The sequence below is a fragment of the Filicampus tigris genome, chromosome 4 (assembly GCF_054856515.1).
Source record: "Filicampus tigris isolate MCC_2025a chromosome 4, RoL_Ftig_1.0, whole genome shotgun sequence".
NCBI lineage: Eukaryota > Metazoa > Chordata > Actinopteri > Syngnathiformes > Syngnathidae > Filicampus > Filicampus tigris.
In genome coordinates this window covers 21540241-21564080 of record NC_141220.1, presented here as the reverse complement: position 1 = coordinate 21564080, position 23840 = coordinate 21540241, and the positions used below count along the sequence as shown (strand labels likewise).

At 43.0% G+C, this 23840-nt stretch overlaps 1 protein-coding gene across 1 annotated transcript in view; it reads left to right on the top strand.

Annotated features, from left to right (window-relative positions):
- The window catches only part of mafb (MAF bZIP transcription factor b), a 54871-nt gene that overhangs the window by 9532 nt on the left and 21499 nt on the right, over positions 1-23840 (top strand). The window contains exon 2 of the mRNA XM_086027771.1: positions 231-300. Within this exon, the coding sequence (XP_085883897.1) occupies positions 231-258 (28 nt within the window). The 3' untranslated portion in view covers positions 259-300. The remainder of the gene's footprint in view (positions 1-230; positions 301-23840) is intronic.

The following is a 23840-nucleotide window of genomic DNA, read 5'->3' as shown; positions in this document are numbered from 1 at the left end:
GTGTCAATTTGTACATGACACGTGTGTGTATTGCTTTTTTGTAAATTCATGATGGCACATTTAGAGAACAAAACAAAGAATATGGATCAAAACATCCATTCCGAATTAAATAAGTCAATTAAAAAGCGTTCCAAATATTGGATCAGAAGTCTGATTTGTGGCTTCCTGCAAAGTCGTTTTATGTCCTTGTTTGCTTTTAAAACTAATTCCCAATCTCTTCTACATTGCAGGACATCGAGAAAATTCCTCCATCTGTGATAGAGAATTTGGACTTCAACGTCCCGTCACCCTCAGTTAGAGGTAACCCACATCTTCAGAACAAATACTTTGAAGTACACCCCAATTAATACTGTGTTTTTATTGTATACTTAATAGGACAATGGTAGTTTTTGTTCACCTTTGTATGTGGTGAGGAACATTTTTAAACCCCAAATCAAAACAATTTCTATTGACTGTTGTCAATTGTGAAAGCACGTCATCTCCTTCCGTGAGCCTCCGAAGCTTCAGAAATAATTCACACAGGACAATTTAGTGAAATAAATCCATGTAAAAATGATGAACTGTCAGACAAGATCTTTTTGTGGACAAATCGCTCGCGTGTACCGATTTATTTCCATGCAGATTTTTGACAGCAGGCTCCCAGAGGAGCCTTTTATGATTAGATGCATTTCGCACTTGATATTTAGCTCTGTGGCCGACCACACCCCTTCCCCGCTCTCTTTGCTCCCTGACAAGAAGCGCTTGATTGACAGGAGGGGGTCTGACACAAGGCGCGCTCATGGGGGATGAGGCTGAAAACCTTTCACTTCATGTGCTGACCCTGTGAACCTCCTTCACCCCACTCTGCTCCCTCCGAGGAGCCAGACGCTGTGCATGTAGTTTTGACTTTATTTATAGTTCATATCTGACTGACACGGCAGATGGGACGGGATGAGATACTCAAAGCATAAACATAGTGATTTTTAAAAAAAAATTATCTTTACAATAATATGTTCTATGTGCCTCCACTCGTCAAAACACCTTTGTGGAATATGAGTTAAACGGCAAATTCCTCCCGTTTTTGTCCATGTCAGGGGGGCGGCCATTTTGCCACTTGCTGTCGAATGAAAATGACACTACATTTGCTTAGGGCTCAGGAAATGACCAATCATGGTTCAGCTTCAGAAATCACCTGTGATTGGTCGAGGCTGGTTGAGGCTGTTCCTTGAGCCCTGAGCAGCTGTGATGTCATTTTCATTAGACAGCAAGTGGCAAAATGGCCGCCTCCTGAGATGGCTGAAGACGGGTGGATTTTGCTCTTTAAAGCCCCTGATAGACCAAACCGACGTCGGAGGTCGTGACGCGTCGTGTCGTCTGAATGCGCCGTCTGTTTAGTGTAGTGGCCACCGTCGTAGTGTCGTAACCCGTCTGTCGGCGTCTTGGGGGCGTTTACCTATGTTGAATCTGCGTCGCCAGTCGTGACATTTGGTCACTCTGATTGGCTGTTAGCTAGCAAATCAGCGCGCGGAGCGCCAACGGGAAGTAACAAACAGTGAGCATGCCTCCGCTGCCTTAATCTTCTTACAAGTACAAGAGCGAGGGTTGGCAATGTAAGCATTTCACAATACCGTGTCAAGAACGTGATGGTTTACTTCGCGTGGGAGTTCATCGTGAACGAAGAATAGAGCTGAATGCATTGTTTACGTTTTTATAATCGGCCGCCGGCCAACAGCTTTCCGGTTGGATTTTTCTAACCATGAGAAATGGTGACTACCGCCGCCGATGGTATGGAAGGGTATTACTTATGCATGCGCAGAAGGTACTTTAATGGTCTGGAAAAAATGCTCACATTTTGCCTGATTGTTGGTATGAGTGGGAAACGCTTAAGCCAAATGTATGAGGCGAGAGGTTGATTGCCATGAAGGCTTTGTAAATAACATGATTAGTATTTTTCTATCCTGGCGGAGAAGCTGAACGGTGCTTGCCGGGGGGGGACTCAGGTCAGTCTGATTGGAGATGCGGACACATGTACAGTAGGCGGGAAGGACAGGAGGCGGGAGGTGGACAGACAGACCGGCAGGGTAACCAGAGGCAGGCAGTGACCTTCTGTGCTGCTGTGAGATCGAAGGCTTTATTTAAAAGCCTGGTCAATGTGCTGGATGCTGCGGAGGTATCAGCCTCGCAGCCGGGCGACTCATCAGCAGCGCTGTAATACAACTCTGACTCTAACCCTCAATGCGCGCACACACAAGCACACACAAACGCACACAGTGGACACATCAGGTTTTACAGTGCAGCTGAGAGGCTGGACAGAGGAAATTACACGATCAGCATGAGCTAAGTTTACAGTGCAGCAGGAAGAGTACTTTGCTCTTTTCTTTTCCAGATGAGCACTAAATGCTGAGTCATTCTCAAAATGTTTCGGTGCCTGAAAACGCAGACGGGTAGCACATTGAAGATGCTAATGTGCGACTGCTTGTTGTTGACTATATGTGCCCTGTGATTGGCTGGCGACCAGTTCTGGGTGTATTCTGCCTCTCTCCCGAAGAGACTCCATTCTACATAGATAAAAACCTGCATCTCCAAAATGAGTGTGTTTTTTAGGAAATATAAAAAACGCCATCTTGCTTGAATTGCCAAACAAGGCATCCTTGAAACCTTTCACCTTATCTTATATTGTTGCTCGCCAACATCAACACGACACCCCAAAATCATGTTCAATCACTAATTTGACTCGGTAAAAATTGCAAATTTATATAACACTGTCATTTACCAACCGTGCCCATTAAAGTCTGTGCTTGCCCCAATAACAGAAAAGGCTTGAATACTTCCTGTAACAAAAGCTAATGACTGTGATTGCATCATCTTCCCAAACTCTTTTTCGAATGATGTAATAAATACCACAATGGGCTGACTAAGCAGTATAAAAGCACTGAAATGTATCTGCACACAAACTTACCTTCGCGGCTGACTAGTTCCCTCTGCAATGAAGCATTCCAGCTAACGATTTTTAGCAAAATTAGTCTGTTAAAAGTATGAACAATCAAAATGTAATTTCCCTCTTTTTTTTTTTTTTTTTTTTGCAAAAAATCATACACTTGCCGCGAGGCTCCCGCAGACTCAACCTGGTAGAGTTATACGAGACTTCTCAGACAGTATATGTGTGCAAGACAGTTGCTAGATTTGCTCCCAAGCAGTTTTTAGACTGGATCATAATCTGTAAAGGTAACAGACCACGTTAGTGGCGACTGACCGCTAGTATCGATTCATGAAAAAGATACTCAATCGAGCATATGTGGACAAACAATCTGAGCCCTTTCACACAAAGTTTCCGGAAAAACGGCACGTCAGAGGTGTTAACAGTTGAGCCAGTTTTTTGTTCACCTTTGCGGACAAAATGGTTGACTTCGAAGTGCCGCACAGGGAAAAAGCCAGCTTTGACCATCTGTCAGAAAGGGGCTATTGTGTTCTTGTGAGAAACAAGCGGCTATAATTAGTGTGCAGCAGACAGACTACATCATCATTCAGCGTGTACTAACTCTTCTTCACGTTTTACATGCGACAGCACGGTCAGGGCAAGGGCCAGAGAAGCAGTGAGGGACGGAATGCAGGATAGTGAGCAAGTGTGGGATACAGTGTGGGAGGGCACCTGCCTGCTTCAGCACTTTGCGTCTGACACGGGCTGCGAGGTCACAGACGGGGCACTTCAAAGGAGGAGTCGCGGCAATGCCACACCTCCAAAAACTCCACCTCGCTCGCTTCCCACCGTCCGCAAGCCACTGGGCCTTTTTTTTTAAGCTCTCAGTAAAATAAATTCCAGTCCTTGAATTTAACTAATCTAAACTGAATCGTTTTTTTTAACTTACCTTTCGTCTCAGAATTACGTCCGCTTGCCACATTTTAATCATCTGCAACTAATGTTGAAATTAAGTCAATTCAAAGGACTGTTTCCAGTGTAAAACATGGCATCATCATCTCAGACCCGTGATGACAATAAAAACACATTGTTGAATTATCAAAAGGAATCATTACAATGTGCCGGTGAACCTAATACAACAAGCGCTTCTGTTCCACCCTAACATCCAGAAGTTACTCATTAATTAAGCCTGTTCTGAATTGAGTGCTTGTTAGTGTTCGACATAAAACAGGGCATTTATTTAACCATCAGCAGTTTTAAAGATACACACGGCAAACACAGAACAACTGTGTGTATAGATTTGAATCATTTTTTAAGTGTTTTTTTTTTTTTCTTCTTCCTTTTTTGCTTTCTGCTACAACTCAAAGCTGCGCCCTGGAGCCACACCTCGAAACATCAGCTCCTCTTTTCAACTTATGTTAATATACAATCATCTCTCTGAGGTTTTCACTTGTTTGCCCCGATTGTGTTGTTTTATTCAAATGTAATTAGTTGTAACGATGTTACCAACCTGTATGTGTGTGCGTGCCTCTGAGCCAGTGTTGTCCTCAGGTTGCGACTGGGTGCTCGCAGTGCGATTGAGTGAGAAAAGCTCATGTTTTCTTCACGTACGGCTTGCGGCCTTCAGCCTGCAGCCTTCCTCCCGCCGGCAGCGTCGTTCCTCCTCCTCCTCCTCACGCGGCAAACGTACACTTTGTTCCCCTTGCGTCACTGCTGCGACTCGCATTAATCAACTCAAGTCGATTTTATTCATTTATTTATTTAATTTTTTTTTTAAAGGATTTTGATTCCTTCCATAGCCATGCCCGTGACCTTCTCAAATCATCTTTCCCCATTGAAATGGATGAAAATGCAATCAATCTGTTGCAAACAAACATTTTGTAATAATTTAATAATAACAATAAAAAAATAATGCACACAACAGTATACAATAATACCAGTATTCAATAAAAATGTAAAGAATTTATGATTCACCTTTGCCACAATGGAGCAGATTACCAACTACAGATATACAACACGCAGATTTGATAATTAAACACAGATGAGCACTGCATCTAATCTTCAGTAATATTAGCTGTTTTCCGCAGAGGATAAAGAATGTCTGCATGTGTTGCTACTGCTTGTGTTTAAGTTGTTAAAAGGTTTATAATCATTGCAAGATCAATGCTAGTTCCGTTAGTCGTGCGTTAGCAATAAGCTAGCCAAGTTGGTGGTTTTGGTTAATTCTCTTTGTTTTGTGTTTAGTTTTGACATAAACATCAACTGTCAGTGGTAATAAACAGCTTGAAACCTCTTTTTTAATGTTCACTACCTGCCAAACTACTGCTTGTTGTGAAGTTAGCTGCCACCAGCTAGCGCACTTGAAAACGGAGATCTGTACTTCTTTGTCAAAATAAGATTGTTACCTTTTTCATCCGCAAATGATGCCTTGATGTAAAACGATGTAAATAGAGAGATTGAGTGACTGACTAAGGTCTTTGGGTTTGATGATGTCAGCTCCAACAATGATTCACAGCATGCTGTGCGTTAGCCTCAAAACCACAAGCTTCTGGCATTAATTCTATTCTGAGAAAATAAAAAGTTCAGTTGTTATCATTAGCTAATTCAGCGCGGGATTTTGTCAGTCCAAAAAAGAGGTTTTTGGTATCCTGCGAATACTTTTGCCACCTCTGCATCTAATTGAATTCCATTGGCGCCATTCTGCGGAGATGTTAACACGAGACAATGCTAACAGTCCTCAGGACTTGTTTCCGCAGCAGAAAATGAGCGCTAAGATCACTCTGGCAACATGATTTATTCAAGGCGCCAAACTGTGTCTTGTGTAGGCCCTAAAGGATCCTATTTTTATAGCCGTCAGCAGCAGCACTTCTCATACACACGCATGCAGATTATGTATCACGGCGACGCCTTTGGGTGGACACAATGCGCGCGTTTCCTCTCACGTCTCGTCTTAACCGTCTTGCATTGCCCGTCCGTCCCCGACACCCCCCAACTTGGAAGCACCGTCAACGAGCTTTAATGGCACATATTTCCCGGGCCCGGCCGAAACGGGATGCATCTCCTCCTTGTTAGCTTGATAAATAACAGGGCTGCTGGGAAAGTGCTGAATTTTAGCTTTCAGCCTCTATTTTCCGCCGGATGACATTAATTTTAAGTGGCGGGGGGGAAAGTAGCGAGCTAATACAGACAAATAAATAAAGAAGAGGGGGCGCACAAGGGCTTGAATCACTCTGCTGTGACCTGCTTGTACACACGCTCCTTTATTCAGTCGTAACCTGCTCGCTGGCCAATACATTAGGTCACACTCTAATGAGATCCAATAAAGTAAACAATGTGATTTTTGGGGTGCACTAGTACAGAATGCCTTTGAATTGAAAACTGGCTCGAATATTTTGCTCCTTTTTCCGAGCCAAGTATTGTCTAGAAAAACAAACAATTAAGTCATTTCAGCTCTGTCAATGCAGATTCCTTCATGAGAGCAGTGGTTCTTCAGTTTTACACCAAATACCATGTAAAAAATACAGTATCACATCCAAAACTAGTCTGTTTTATTTCTAAAAACTTGATTATATTATAAGCTACTGTAACATTTTTCAAAGTTTGACCATTAACACTGTGCTTAAATATAGGAAAATGAAAACTAAATGGTTGAAAACAAACTCTTCTAAAAGACTAGAAAAATGCAAATGTGTTGTGCTGTGCAGTGCTTAAAAGTTTCATACAACTGAAGTGTGCTTAACAAATGTACTGAATTAAAAAAAAAAAAAAAAAAAAAAGATTAAACCACTGCAAGATTTAAGGGTTCTGAAAGATTAAATGCAGATATATTAAAACTTAAATAGCCTATAACTGAAATGTACTACACTGGGTTCAAAAAAAAGTTCATGTTGTGGATTAAAGTAGAAGTTTAACACACTGTTATATTATCGGGGAAAATAACTATTTAAATAATTATTCAATTAGACTCTATTGCACATACAATTAGAATTCTAAAGTTACCCAAATAAGTTTGAAAACAGTTCTCAAAGATTAAATGCAAATATATTGCACTGAAAAAAGTTCAATACAACTGAACTGTAGGTCGTGATACATCAGTATACCACTAGGGGGAACCCATTTACCCTCTGAGGTACGCTTTTAATACTTTGACAATCATTCAAATAAAGGTTGGATTGGATTGTTACTTTGGCTTTATGTTTTAGTCGTAAGGGATTTTTAGCTGTCTTATGATGACAAACACACGTGGTAGCTCATTCGTGACGTTTACGTTTGTGGTGTGGTGTCTACAATAAGTTAAAGATTGTTGGAGCTGTGTAAACGATATCTTTGATTCACATCACAAGTCACATCACAATCTCTGCTTTTGTTTCCAGATTTCTCTCATTCTTGCACACCCCAAACGCACCCCAGAAGTGACGCTTGGCAGTGCAGCAGTCTTCGCTTTTAATTTTCTGCCCGTATTTATCACACGCTATCGTTTGGCGGTCACGTGACCACGTGAACTACTGCCGAGTGGCAATTAAGGCTGATAAATCACTCATTTACAGGAAGAGGAGGAGGATGGAGGAAACGAGGGTGGAGTGTGATACCGAGGAAGGGAAAGATTAATGAACAGCTTGTAGTCCTTCACAGATATTTTATTTGTTCATTTACTCGGAGCCACGGCGTTATTGTGTGTGCGGGGGCCGCCGTGTGGAGGCAGACGCACAAAGAGAAGGATGCGGGTAGTTGCTGTGCTTTACTGCCATTGTGACATGACTGCTTGCGCATGTATGCACCTGCGAACATATTAAAATACAGTGAGACACTTGGCTGATGGATCTCCTCCGTCTATAAACAGGAGAGTAAACACACTCGCGGCTCGGCATGCGGAGGGAATTTAATTGCGCTATCCTTTATTTTTTGTCAGCGCGTCGTCAGAGATGTTGTTCCATCTCTTTTTATTTTGGCGTTTGGAGCTGAGGCTCACAGTGCAGTGATGGTATAAGTTACATCCGAAAGTGTGTCTCAGCAGCCCTGCTGCAGGTCAGTGCCCCATCCCATTGAGACTGCCCACTCACTTGAAAAAGGCTGATTAAAGATTCATGACAAGAAAGGGGGTGGGGGTGGGGTGGGGTGGGGGAGTGAATCGGTGCAGCCTTTTAATGACCGAGGAAGAAGACAGGTAGAGAGAGAGCGAGACGGGAGTGTTTTGTTTCACCTGCTCACAGGAAACCATTGAGAAGTTTCCACCTGCAACAGTCAGCACAGTGGGGATCTAATGTTGTGAAAATAAACGGGCTACAGCAACTTTCCGCATCTTAAAGGCCAACTCTGGTGTCTGGAATGGATTTACATGATTTCCTATGGGGAATATTTATTTGAATTTTGTACAATTCTGTTGCAGTCAGACTTTCTGGATTAATCCATTAATCCATTAATCACAAAAATGGGGATTCCACTGCCATATATCATAAAAAAACGAAACAAAACAAAAAAGATAGCATACGCCCTTATCCCACTGTGTGGCAAACTATTGCAAGTGTTTTTGAAGGTAGTGAATATTGCTTCACATGAGAGTTTGTCAGGGTTCGTTCAATGTCGCAAATGTTCACAAAACATTCGGCAACAGTTGGCCAACAGTTTTAGTGATTTTTCTTGTCGCAAGGACAGGAAAAGTACAGGAAAATGCCTGCCGATCGCTTGGCGACCGTTTGCCACCTTGAACAAACCCTGACCGGAATGCGATTTTTTTTTACCGTCGTCAACAGTCGGAAATGTTCGCCCCTCAGTGGGATAGGGGCTTTAAAAAAACCATTATAGCGGCAGAATGAACAATGAAATGTAAATATAATATATGTTAACATTACATTTGCAAATTCCAGATGAAATAACATATATTCTGTTCCGAGGCATTCAGTTAGTCCGTCACTGGCGGACACCCGTTTTTTTTAATGTTTTAGAGAGGACCAACTGATGGATCGATGAACTTCTGGCGGACCACTTGACGGACCGACGATTACAATTCAGTTCGTCACAAAAAATGACGGACTGACGTATGACGGACATGTACCCCAGCTGCGGACGAATGACGGGACAGGCAAAATTTTGTAAAATACCCACCTCTGGCAATTTCTTCTCCTTTTCAATCACATTCCTGCTCTACTGTTTTGTAACAAGTCCCAGCCACTTTCGGCTTTCAGGTGCCTTCTTAGAGCGAAAGTCAACCCAAACATATTTTTTCAAGAATATGTTCTATGTAAGCCCACTAGTTGAGACAAGGCATTCTTATAAATATTGCATTTGTGGAATAAGTGTTAATCCGCCCGTTTTTAGCCATCTCAGGGGGCGGCCATTTTGTCACTTCTGTCGACCAATCACGGTCAGCCGTGATTGGTCATTTCCTAAGCCCTGAGCAGTTTTGAGGCCATTTTCAGTCGACAGAAGTGACAAAATGGCCGCCCCCTGAGTTGGCTAAAAACGGCTGGATTTTGCTGCTTAACTCATATTCCACAAACGCAATTTTAATCAGAATGCCGTGTTTCAACTAATAGGCCTGCTGGGAACATATTCTTAACAAATATGTTTTTGGGTTGATTTTCTTTTTAAGACACACAACAAACAACTTCTTTAGATAGTGAAGAAATAATGTCACCTTTAACCCATGTAATAGTGGAGAAAAATGCACTAAAGTGGACCCCTGCATACTTGAAGATTCACATATTCACCCATTTTTTAAATCATTTAAATATATATATTTGTTAATATTTAAAATTTGGGGGGATGACAGGAGATCCATCCCCTATTTTCCGTGGAAAATGCGTAATGGACATCAATTATTTGCAGATTTTCGCTGCATTCGTATCTCCCATGAATCTCCACTATTCTGCCATTCTACCTATTTTAAGTTACTAATGAATGGAAGCCCGAGTAAAAAGTGGGATGTTATTAGCGTCCGTCCAGCGGGGCTGAACATCTGCAGCATCACACTGCAGACACCACATACATCACCTCTACACACACGCACACACGCACGTCCTTATTGACATACGCATTGCTCCTGCGAGGTGGGGGAATCGGCTTATTAGAGATGCATAGGCCTTAGGTCAAGTACAGGTTCCGCTCCTCTAGTCGGCAAGAAGGTCAAAGGTCGTCAGGTCGGTGTCAGAGGCCGACGCGACGCCTTGTGATCGGTTTATCACAGCACGGGTCACCGGCGAAGCGGCCAGAGCTTCTCAAATCAAAGTTCATTTGCATTCAACACATTTCCGCTCTTTTTTTTACCCCCCCTTTCCCGTTTGTTTGTCTTGCATTCCTCCGCCGCAGTAACCACTCTCCTTTGAATAATTACGTGATCTTTTCATGTTCTATTAGCTCTCTTTTTCCCTTGTGCTATTTTTTCATCTTCAAAGTGAAAGCTAAAATAGGGCGATCATTGCAATTTAATTACTACATATCCCTTTGTGAGTATGTGTTTGTTTGCGTGTGTAGATTTGCTGGCCTCCGCAGTTTTTTATTATTTTTTTTATATCTTGGTCTGTGACTCCCGTTGCCTCCCCGTGTCGTCCCCCCGTATTTTTAGTGAGGTGCCACAGAGTTTATTTAAATAGATGAGAAACGCAATTCCCAAATTAGGGGGAATCTCCTGTCGCATCTCAGTCTCTTCATAATAACCCCCAGCATTGCGCCGCATCCCCTCGACGCACACGTACGCACACACACGCACGCGCGTTATTGCAGACGCGGCATTTTTCAATCTCAGGGGTAAAAGGTTTTCATAAATGAAAATAAATACTTTTCTTCATATGGAGAAGAGAGAGGAGGCGGTGGCAGAAATGACTGTTTGATAGCTCAATGCAAGCAAATATATGATTTACGCCACTGCTTTTCTAGTGGAGTGTACGCATAGTACAGCATATTGTGCAAGTTAGTGCTAAAACGCACTGCAGGAAAGAGGAAAACCGAAAAAAAAAAAACATTCTTCAACAAACTTGTCAAGAGAAATTACTTTGTTTAACATTGATATTGTTTGAAAAATATATGTGTTTGCACTTCTAACGTATTCAATGTTAATTGTAAACTCACACAATGTTTCATTTTAGCGTGAGGGTAAGAAAGTAGATTTTGTTCCTCTTGGACGGACGTTATTTGTTTCTCATACCCATAACATTGGTTTTGTTTTGTCAGATTTCATTTGAAACTAGTCCTCCTTGCATCCGCGGTAAGGTCACGAATGCTCTTTCTTTTCTCTCTCCACCTTTGTTTCCTCTCGACATTTCATTCAACAAAGCTCCGACAGCTCCATAACTGTAACTCTCTCCTCCTCCTCCTTCTTTGGACCACGACTAAACGACTCTGTCAGAAATAAAGAGCACTTATCTTATCTGCTGCCTCCACTCGCCGCCGCCCACGTCACGAAAACTGATGTACACGCGCCTCTCCGGCTGGCGCGTTTTTGTGCACGCGCGTGGACCACGTCCCGTTTTGTCTCCGTGCACTTTTTCGAGTTGATATTTCACGCGGAGTGTAACAGAGCGGCTCGGCGGAGTCGCAGTGTTTGTCCTCCTCACCTATTGTGGCATCCGTCCATTTTGTAGAGGGCTTGTCCTCATTAAGGTTTGGATCCTGAGCTAACTTTGGAGCAAAAATGGGGGTACACCTTGAACTGGTCGGCTGTCAATTGCAGTCTACTGTCACAATGCAATAAATATGTTTTTGGGGTGTTGTCACGCAAGACATATCGCGAGACTTCAGCTCAACTAGCAGCTGAAGCAGGAGTGGGCAAACTATGAAGTACTTTAAATGGTGACAGGTGTGTGCTGAGTCTCAATTAACTCATTCATTGCCATTGACGAATTTACTTTTCACAGTCCAGCCATTCAATGCCAGGAATTTATTAATATTTTTTTCAAACATTAGGGTAAAAGAGGGTCTGAAAATGTCTGGCGGTGAATGAGCTAACAGGAGTTTGAATGTGATTGGTTAATTATGAACACGGCCGCACCTCGGTTTTTAGAGGGTGTGCACACTAATGCAAGCACATAGTTGTTTATATTTAACACAAATTGAGCCGTACAGGTCGTAGGTCACCATGGTGGAAAAAGTTTTGAAGTGATTTATTTTGCTGTCATTTTTATTTTTTGTATCACAAAAAAAAAAAAAAACAGCATTTGAACAAGGGTGTGTAGACATTTGAGATCCACTGTACATTTGTTGAACTTTTTGGCGTATTTGTCGCCTCACCTGCGCGAATTGCCGCGCACACTTTAAGACGGTCCTTTGTGTGAAGAAGGAGAAAATGAGAGCAGAGGGAGGATGCGCTGGAGACGGAGAGATGAAAAGTGTGATAATTCTCCTGCTTCCCCGAGGCCTCTCGCAGCCCTGCAGGCCCCCTATAGGTCCCCTGGCACATGCCTGAGCAGAAAGCCAGGGCTTGCTAATTGGCCCCTGTGATAACACCACCAGAGAAAAAAAAAATGGGGGGGGTATGCACGTATGGTTGTTTGTGTTACAGAATCGCAGCGTCGCCCGAACACTTATTTTCATATTTCCCCCCCCACTCCCCCAAGTAATAATTTATAGGTTTGTAATTCTCCTTTGAAGGGTGTTTGACTTGCAAGTGGTGATGAGTTTTCTTCCGATGCGCCCGCTCATTGAAGTCGGAAAGCCGCTGAAAGACAATTAAAAGCGTGCGCGCCAGTTCAAAGCGCCGCTTCAGTCTGTAAACAGCTTGTTTCTCTCTAATTGTTTCATTATCTCCGTGTGCTTATTAAATGTAGCGTAATTGTTAATTACCACAGCAGCTTCTGTAAAGGATTTGTCTTGAGTATCAAAACAAATTAATTAAACCCAACGCGTGCGCAACAACAGCCGCGATAACGGCAGGTGTGTGTGTGAATGCGTGCAAGTTCGTCCTCCACTTCCGCATCTCCGGGACTAAGCTTGTTTGTTTTAAACGCTCAATGAGATCCAAATGAGATTTATAGCAAATTCTAGCGGCGCAGGTAATATGTAAATTCTTTTCATGATTAATCCACAGACGAAAAATGGGGTAATCTATGCTTCAACGGTCAAACCATCATCACGTGTGATTTATCGTGAGACTTGAGCAGCTAAAATAGGAGTGGGCAAAGTATGAAGCGCCACCTATGCTGACTGAGAGCATCAAAAAATGCGATTAAAGCTTTAAATGTCGCTCAGTAGGGCGTAGACCTTCGGCAAGACTAAATCATCCCAAAGCGCATGCCGATTATGAACTTTGAACCGATTTCTAAAATGTGAGCTATACCACACGTGACGAGGAATACGTCAAAATCTCAATGTTGATCACAAGTGAATTTGTCATCGGAAATACTGAGGTTTAACATTGACACTTGCTGATGAGCAAGGAAGAAAATCACTTTTAACACACCCCACACGACAGCATGACCTTTTAGGGACATCAATAATCAGGTCTTTGCTTACTAATCGGAAGGTAAAATGCTCAAATTAGGCCGATTGTCCGTTTGTGTGTAGCGTGCTTCACTCATTGCCTACCAGCTGTTTCCCAGCATTTTGATCTTTGGAGACTCTCCGAATAATATCTTCTGTGACCAAATCACAGCACCAAATCTACCAAAGAAAGAGTAGAAAATGGTTCTTTTGTAATTGGTTGGTTTCACAAACCCCCCCCCCCCCCAAAAAAAAAGGACTACGTGTTACTTTTGTGACACCTCAAGCACTAAAATAACAAAAATGAGACTGAGAAAGAGTTTATAACAGCAATAATCAACATGACAAGCCGAGATTCACTCCCTAATCTTTAACCTCCACTCAAAAGCTGTGCTGGTCTCAAATCCGAAGCGACGAAACGCTGCCATCTAGAGGGATCTGTTAGTGATTACAGTGGTATACAAACCTGAATTTCACAAACAAAAACAAAACGAGACCCTCTTCCACGCCTACCCGTAAAAAAACATACTTAATGAAAATATTTGTCGGTGGCAGTAACAGACTGCCTGCAATCCATTTTGATCTTAATTAGCTTGGTGAACTCCAAATATTGTGTGTTGCTCACAACACGGCAGCGGCACGATATGCAGCGTGCATCTGCACTATTGATAGATGATGCAGGTGGAAACACTTTATTTCAATTAGCGCACAGGAAGCAGGAAATAACCGGCAAATCAATTGTCATTCCGATACGCAAAGGCCTTCTTTCAGGATGCGGGTCCAGATCCACTTTGTCCACCCGTAAAAGATGAAAGTGGCCAGACTGAGATGGCAGAAATTGCAGCTTTTGAGTGTATCGATGATGGGAGATATCGAATCAAACATCAACTCGGTTCCTTTTACTCCACTATTGAAGCACAAGTCGGAATGACTGCTTTGGCTTCCAAGATCCAACTGTGTTTTTAACTGAGGCTGTTTTAGTTTTGTTTTGGATATGCTTCCACAAGTATGATTAAGATGTGATTGGTGTCATGGCTGATGCACTAATTTAATATACCACTAAAAAGGTGATTGAAAGAGATGCTTTTGAAACTGTAACATCATCATCATTTTAGAGGCATTAATTGGGAAAATTATTACATAGTGTGGCTTTAAAAAAAAAAATTAAGTTGTGTTGCAATATGCAGCTAAAGATAACCAGAAAAAGTTTGACTTCAACATACACTTTTTGGCTTCATGATCGATATTAAAGACAGAAGTTATGCTAGAGCACAAAAAACATGAGGTGTTCAAGCTGGTCTGTCAAAATTACAAAACACTACAAACGTTTTATAAAATCATGTGTAAAGTCTTTCAGCAAGCACGTCTAAGAAGGGGAGGCAAGTGCAGCTGAGCGGGACACACACACGGTAACTCGGCACGTATGATGATATCGGAGCTAAAAAAAAACCACTAAAAAACGCAGGCGTGTGTGCGCACTACATCACGCGCGTGCACACCTTAAAACGCAGCGCTGGGATTTGTTTGTGATGTTGGTGCAGTGGACCGAGCCTGAAAAGGTAGTAACAGTTTGATGGCGGCCTTTATGGAGACACTATATAACACCTGTGACAGTCTATTCAGTGCATGTCAGCTTTGGGCTCGGGTAGTGATGGGGGGGGGGGTGTGGGGGGCGCGGCCGAGCTGGTTGTGGGGGTCGCTCTTGTGCACTGTTTCCTCCTCGAGAAGGAAAGATGAGTGGGAGACAAGTGAGACACTTTGTTAAATGTCAGTGCCAAACCACACTGGGATTGTTAAACGGGCTGCGCTTGTAGCGATAATCGGGCCAGATTTGGACATATTCCCTCGACTGGCTCTTATAGATTGTCCTGAGTGATTATCCTGGAGTGTGCGATGTGTTAAAAACGATTTTCCCCCTACCTCCCCAATCTGCTTGGAAAATGTAGGGCCAACAATTGTAAATGTTACAATTGTAAAGGTTTAATATTTACGAGGGCAAATGCTTAAATGGGATACACCTATAAAAACAATCACGCCAAATTTGAGGATTTCACTTGCGATTAAAGTCAGCAAAAGCTCGATACTCAGCTATCTATAAAAAAATTAGCCCGAACGATTATCGTGTGGGCAAAGGGAGTGATAATAGTTTTTGGGTTTTTTTTTTTTGCTCCCTAATCTGCTTGTAAAACAGGTGGGGCGGATGGTAAATGTTAATCCTGTTCGATAGTTACGATCACAAATCCTTAAGAGTGCTACACACAGGTCAAGTTTGAGTATTTTCCCTTCCAACACACACATGCTGATTTTGGGTTTCCCACCTTTAAAAAAAAATGCCCGAGATGTTAGAAACCGTTATGTATGCAGCCTGTTTTAGGTAATAGAATACATTCTTCCCCAGGATCCATCCGCCCACCTCTCATTGGTTCCCCTTCTCTGCGGTGTTCCGTTTGCTCTGTGATTGGGTATCGAATTAGCCTGCTGATTGGATATTGAAGGCGGGAAGACTGATGAGAGGATTTGGCTAAGCTTTCTCCTGCGAACCTCATTACTCACGCTTAAAAACAGACACAGACACACACGCACACACACACTTACAGACGGCGCACAAGTTTGTTGTATGGATGATTTCACTTGAAAACTCTAAATTGGGCTTTCACAAACTTTTTCAACAAGTTACAAATTCCTACCCAAGTCTCATCCATCCTTCCATTTTCTGTAGCGCTTAGCGAACGAGAGGCACGGTACACCCCGGACTGGTTGTCAGTTAATTGCAGGTCACATACAGTCTCAAACAACCATTCACACTCATATATAGACAGTAAAATGGACCTAGCATGCTGTACTTGAAAAACACAAAATAAATGCTTCAAAAATACTCAAAACGGTGGAGGTGGGGACACTACATTGGCAAAACTCGGATGTCTACGCAGACTTTTGACAAAGGGCACAACAGATGTGAATTTACTACTGCAAACATGTATCAAAAAGCCCTCTGCCGTGAAAACGAGCCTTGTGGCAGACGCATAAACAGCAAGCAAACATGTCCAGGGCGACCAGGTGCCGTAGGAGCACGTACCGCAGAGGAAGCGGCGGCGTAACCCCCGGGAGAGTGCCGCATGCAATTTTGAGGCGGATGTGTGAAAAGCTTTGTGTTGATTTATGCTGTGTTTCATCCCACAATAAAGGTTATGGATGATGCTATTGATTTAGCCGGGGCAGTGGCCATGACTGGACTGGCGGGGAGAAAAGACAATTTGGCTCATTACCATTCACGAGGAGGAAGCTTTTCCTCCGCTCTGTGCGTGCGTGCGCGCGTACGTGCGTGTGTGCGTGCATGTGCGAGCCAGCAACTTAGATTATCCTCTGTATTAGCGGCGCCGGCGCGACTCTTCCCTCCTTTTGTGTTGAAGTTCCTTTTCCACGAGTGACACAAGCAGTCAGGAGGGAGGCATGAGAGTATTGACTCCGCTTTGATTTAAAACTCCAAAGCGCACATACGCACAGAGGGATATTGTTGGACGATCACTGGCTGAAGCATGAGGCACACCTGATCCAACATTTCTTCTTTGACACTGATAATAACGCTGCTTTCAGATACTGTATTAATGTTGCTTTTCACTGCATCATATAGGAGATTTTTATAACACAGTGTTGCCTTGAGATGCGGGTGACCTGACTTAGGAGTTTTTGGAGATATGAGCCATCAATGAACTTATTTTTGCTTTGACTTTTGAGATTCGAGATATACGCATTATATGTTGTCTTATATTGTCAAACTAAACATAAAACAGAGAATTACACATCATGTATTTAAAATTAAACAACTTTGTCCTTTGCCGGCTTAACGTGCAATCCAAAGCACCATAGATGGGCTAATGAATTGCACTGATGGTGCGGTATTTAAACATAAGCGGTGCAGCAACACACGTAGACAGATAATATGACAATACTCACAGGCATATATTCTTTACCCTGTGAAAAACAACGAATCTTACTAAATTTTAAGAAGTCAGTAAAATTATATTTGTGTAAGTCTTTGTTTGCGCACGATCGGGGATTGAAGGCGGTCTCCAAGTGCCCACTTCGCACTGGCCGAATTTACATCATCCACAAGTGGAGATCTTCTTACAGTCTACCGTAAACATACTTTGCGCGCGCCATGTGTCTCGCGCAACTCACCAGTGCTGAATTTAAAGGGAATGGGGGGGAGCCCCTTCGATTGTGTTCAGTCCCACAACGGCGCAAATGACCATTTCTAACCGTGCCAGTCTACAAAAATGCTGAAAGAAAGAAAACTCGTGCGCACTTTGTGCTAAACTTGCACTGGGCACGGAAATAAGGGCCCTTGGAGTGCAATGATATTGACCTTGTAATTAAATATATTATCACAGTGTTCACTATGAAAGAATTCCGACATATGATTTAACTTGAATAAAATGAGCAACACATAATGAAACCATTTCTTACTCAACACGATAATGAAGTGTATCCTGAGATGTACATTATCATTGAAGGTGCCTGCCTCATGTTACAATTGTCAATCCATACACACAACTTCCACTCGTGTCCAAATGTAGCCAATTGCAGCACAGCGCAAGCAAGCACATTTAATTACTTCCATTCCATTTTTTCCTTTACATGACGTTCATCTTCCCAAATCGTCGGCACAATGCCGAGTTAATACTTTCGCCCATTTTTAGCGCAGGGCCGACTGAAAACAACAGCTATTATTAGCCGGAATATTAACGGAACGCTGTTTCGCTGACTACTATTAGAGGACAATGGCGGCAACGTGCACTTTCTCCTTAATTGATTCGCTTGCTTTTGTTTTCCGGAGGCCATGCACGGCAACGTCGACGGCACGCGCGCGCACGAATATAATCGTATACTTTTCACACACACAAGAGTTTGGTTTTTAGGGCGGTGCAAAGCAGGAAGTGCGGCGAAGAGGAAGGGGGTAATATCAGCAGGCTATCTATCCTCTATTCCACTGGTGCAAACCCAATCCTCTTTGGAAATAACAAATGCATAAAGGAGCCACAACACAAATATATCTGCCTGGCTCAGATAGATAGGGCTATGCTAGAGTTTAATACCCTTATGTAAACCAGTAACAATCAAGCCCTAACACACACCCCCACATCACCACTAAGGGGACAATAAGGAACACGCTCCATTCTCTCTCTCTCTCTCTCTCTCTCTCTCTCTCTCTCTCTCTCTCTCTCTCTCTCTCCAGATATGAACAGTAATGACTGATTGTGTGTGTGTGTGTGTGTGCTAGCGACGGAGCTGTTTTCTTCAGCAGATATTGAACAATGCGCTAGCTCCGATTGTTGGGCTCCCCGGCGCTTGTTGTGCTTGTTTGTTGTGTTCGAGAGTCGTACATGGCCTGACCCCCGGGGACCGCAGCCCGGGTACCCGGCGGCCGCTCTCATTCGGCTCGCTTCTCACCGACCGCTCATTTGATCTGTCACGCGACCAAAAGTGGTCATGCCAATTTTGTTTTGGAGACTTTGCCTCCTCTGCTGGAAGTGAGACGACGACTCGATGGATAAGAGTTGAAAGTTGGGAAGACTTGTTGACTCTGAGTGGAGGGTCGTCGTTAACTTGGAAAGGGCAATCCTGTAAGTGGTTTTTAAAGTCCCTGTAAAGTGAAAATAAATCTGACACACGTCCAGAAGAGTGTTGTTAGCAACCAACAGCCACATTTGGCTGGGTATAAGCTTCAAAATCATCAAATATCAGGCCATTCTGTCCACTCTCAAACGCTGTGGGCGTGTCCAATGAAAGTGCCGAAATCATGCCCGGCTCAACCGTCAATCAAATACGACCACTACAACCTGGAAAAATGGATTTGGGGCATTTTTCTTATGCCAACACATAAATACACGATTTAGCCGAAGAAAATTTTTCCGCTTCAAGCTTCCAGTTGTTGGAATCGGGTCGTCACGGAGCTTTCCTGCCACAACAACGACACGCTCTAAAGCAGCCAAAGCTATGGCGTGCCTACTTGTTGAGTCCAAAGTCGAAAGTAGCTACATGGATTTTACACTTGATTTGTGGGCAGGCAGTCCGCAGACCTATTTGTACTGTACATTCTCAGTCCGTCCACTTTAATCCCAATGAGTCAAACGGTTTTATGGTGTAAATGTTTTGGGTTGTTTTAATCTTCAAGATCTGGAAAAAATCTGGAAAACAGTTACTCTAATTGCGTCCATTTTGCATAGTATCCTGTCAAAACACATTTTGACTAAGAGGGAGGAAAAATGACATGATCAATACAATGTATGCAATATATGTGCGTGTGTGTGTGTGTGTGTGTGTGTAGCGTTGGGTTAGAATAGCAAAGGTTAATCTCATACATCATTTGCCATCTGCATGTAAGAGTTCTGTGGAAGAAAAAGACACTCACTTTGTGCGCTCTCGATGGGGCTGATCGCTCTGTAAGATAACTCGACGCTTGACATTTTGCTCTTGCCGGCTTAAGAGAAATGTCTTTTTAGGTATGCGTGTGTGCGTGTGCGCGTGTGGTGTATATATATTGACATTTGTAACTGCCCTGCACTTTAACACAGCGTCCCTTTTGTACTCCAAATGGTGTCGCTTCTTGTGTCAAGTTGGGCGTAAACATGCTGATTTTTAACAAACGATTATAATTACAGAGTCGCGAATTCGGCCCAACTCAGCGTTGACCGCACACAAAAGCATTTGCTATCGTAAATGTTGAACAGGTTTAACATTTTTGATGGTCAAGACGAGTTGTTTTGAGAGAGAAAGATCACTCTGAACACACTCCACACCGCAGGATAATCGCTCAGGGAAAATCTTTCAGAGGCATCCAAGAATCTGGCCGTTGTTCAGTTTGATTTGAAGGGGGGGGTGGGTGGGTGCTCAAATTTGGCCTGATTGTCAGTATGTGTGTTAATTGGCTATGGTTAGGGTTCACGTCACAATCTTGGAGTCTGTAGCTCGGCCCGTCTCCATGTTCACCTCATCTAAAAGGATTTGCCATCCTAATTATTGAACAGATTTAACAGATATGATTGTCAGCTCGGGCCGTTTTCCGAGCTGATATGCGAGGAAGGGTCATCGCTCAAAAACATCTTTCAGAGTCAAGTTCATTTATTAATTTTTATTTATATTGATGGCATTAATCATAGAAGAGTCAGACACCTTCGGTCCCACAGTTTACAAAGATCAACGTTATCACCCCCCCTCGCACCCTCCCGAAACAATCGAGGCAAGGAAAAGCACCAAATGCATTCTGGGGGGGGGGAACCTTGAGAAGGGAATCACAGATGGAGGGAGGGATCCCCCTTCCAACAAGGCTGCAAAGGATGCAGATGTTATGATGCCTCATGACAGGGGAAGCAGTAATAAAACAGGCCAAAATACTAGGTGTGGTTTAGCTAAATGTGAGAGAGGAAAGATAACTTTTAAATCGAGAATTAACATTTCCACAGAGGTCTCATTTCAGTGGTTCGGCCTTTCCAGAGTTTTGGAACCCAATTTAGGAAAATTTGACTGATTTTGTCAGCGGGGTTGTAAAGCAGAGCGCAAACATAGCAATCTATGCTAGCTGCGTACACTTGTGTGTGTTGATGCATGTGTCTCACAACATCGAGTTCAACTTGATCAGCAAGCGTAATGTTGCACTCTCTCAGCCCTATAAGACCCGGCTTGGAAAGCATCAAATATTTATACGACATTATCCGCCATCCTATAGCCTGTAAGTAAAGAAAACATTCTCACCGACTTTCTATTGCATTACCAAATTCAAGCCCGGGTCTCGGTTTGTTGCCTTGTTAGAGATTTATTGTCTTTTATCCGCCATGTTTCTTGAGGAACACTCAACTGGTTGCGCCGAGAGCCCGCTGGGTAAATGATACGATCGTAAAGCAGACATGCCATCGCAAATACTATTTACAGATCTCGCCTGGGGATTTGTGACAGTTTTTTTGATCTGCCGACTGAAAGGGAGGACGGCGAGGAAGTACAGAGAGTAAGTGTTAATTCTACACGGCAGACACTTGAATGGCTGCTGTTGTTGATCCGAAGGCTGTTTTATGGAGCAGAAACAGCCGGCTGCGGGTGTCGTTTCCCCCGTGATTGATCGCTTCGGCCCCGGGGCTGTTCGGAGCGCGCCGCGTTTTGTTTGAGTATTTACTGGAATGTTGGGAGGATAAAACTCAGCCGCCTCAGCCGTCGCGCTGTGGCGGGAGACTGAAAGTAAGGCGACAAAAACCCACACACGGAGATAAATAGGGACACTTGAAGGGGGCGGGGTGAGATAATGTCGACAACACAAAGATGTACACTTGCGATCGGGACTCGATACCGTAGCACCAGATGAGGACGTAACCTCATTTGCCGCATGCTTAACAGTTCACCTTTGGGTGAAATAACGGCATATCGTCGCTGTCACGTGAAAAACACATCTCCATTTTTTTTTTTTTTCATTTTCTTATTTTTATATGAATCACGTTTCCACGTTACAGACATCGCATTAAAGTGAACATTTAAAAAGTTTCCAAAAGTGGAGATAAGTGTTTTTTCACAGGACGGCGACGATATACTTTATATAATGCTGTATACTATGTCCTGGGTCGAGCCCACCTGAGTCTACAAAGATGACGTAACCTGGATGGGTTTGTGTAAAAAGGTTGTTTGTTTTGGAGTAAACCAGCACATTTCTTTAAATAAAAGACAAATGAACATGCAATTATGTCACCGTTTCTCAGTAATATAGAATAGGGATGGGATAGGGTGAAGCGTATTTATTTCAAGAGCCAAGGCAAGGCAGTTTTATTTCTATAGCAGATTTCATACACTAGGCAACTCAATGTGCTTCACACAAGCAAAGACACGACGGTATCGGAATTCTAATATTATTTTTGTCCAATCGGCGTTTGTGGGCTTTTGCTCGTGAACTCGTCAGGAATGTGGATTTTGACATGCTCAATGTCTAAAGTGTCTTGTTGTGAAGAATTGGCACTATATACTAGAAGTTAACTTAAATACTATACTATACTGAATAAAATAATTGAACTATAATATGAATTAGTATGCTTTTCAGAAGGTCAAGTACATTTCACCATCTATGTTTTGGTTTACATTTTTATTTGGTTCTCTTCTGTTTCATCTTCAAGTTTTGCTTTCTTGTCCTGTTCTAGCCCTGTTTGTTAGGTTTTTTTGTTTCCACGTCAACCCGGTCGCTTGTGTCTTCCAATCAGCTCCCTCGGCCACTCGTGTCTTGCACAGGTGTTCCTTGTTGTCTTGTCAGTTGGCTTGTATGTCGTTTTCTGGTGTCTTTCTATCTTGGTTGGTTCATCGTTTGCGTTGACTGCTGTTCCTGTTGCCGAGTCACGTCTTCTCCGAGTCCTGTCTTATTTCCTTTTGTAGTACGTTTATCCCCAGTTTTGTTTTTTTAACTTTTAATATTGTATCTGGACTTTGTTGGTTTGGTTTGGTGATTATTCCAAAGTGCCTTGTTTTCTTTCTTTTTTGCTTTTTATCATGAAATGTTTTTGGAGAGCACACCTGCCTGCTTCCCAGCATTTGGGTCCTCATCCATACCAACTCGAGAGTACAAGTACAAAAGCAGTTTTTCAGCAAATCACGGAGGATAGGTTCCCCACAAATCTCAGTCAATAGGCAAATTTGCAAATTCTGAACATCAAATATGTGGGGCTCGCTGCATGTTCGTTTTGCAAAGTCATGTTTTCTGGTGTCTGACTCAGCGTTTTAGCCGTTTGAGGGCCTGACGTGGACATTTTGACCGTGGGCCTTCCTTACTGAACACACATTGAGATGTGAACAAGAAAGCTCTGGGCTGTCTGTCACCTGTGTTTTTTTTGGGACTTCCTCGCCGCTGCGGTGGTGGGGTTGTCTGTCGCCTTGATGGGGAGCGGTCACGACCTTCAGTCCGTCAGTTTGTCCACTCTTTGATTCACATTTTTCACACGTCGCTCATTCTGCCTGTCAGCCCCTCCACAGACGGAGCAAGGACGTGTGAGTCGGGTGCGTTTATACTCGCTGAATACTTCATTAGGTAAACCTTTACCATCCATCCATTTTCTATAGCGCTTGTCCTCATCGGAGTCTCGTGTGAACTGGAGCCTTTGTGTTGTGAGCAAAAAATTGACTTCTTTGTGAACTTCAGACGCTTTGCCACTTGATTGCGGCAGCAAACTTCACAACATCCTGCCACCATCGGTTCTTGGTTACCTCTGAGTGAAAGTTCAGGTATCTGTTGTGTTTTGTGCTTGCAATTTCCCTTTTTGTACTGGTATTTTGCCACCATGGCTCCTATAAGAAAGTGAAGGCAGGAAAGAAGAATTTGATATTGAATACCTGGGAAGGGCATTAAAATAATTTCAAAGTTGCAAAACTCTGTCCGTGAAAAGATGGAGAAAAAAAAACGAACAGTGAAGATCAAGTTGAGAAAATTACTTTTAATACTTAAATACAGCAAATTTTGGATACGTTAAGATTCACTCACGTAGGTTAATATTCTACAAAGTGACTTTAACTT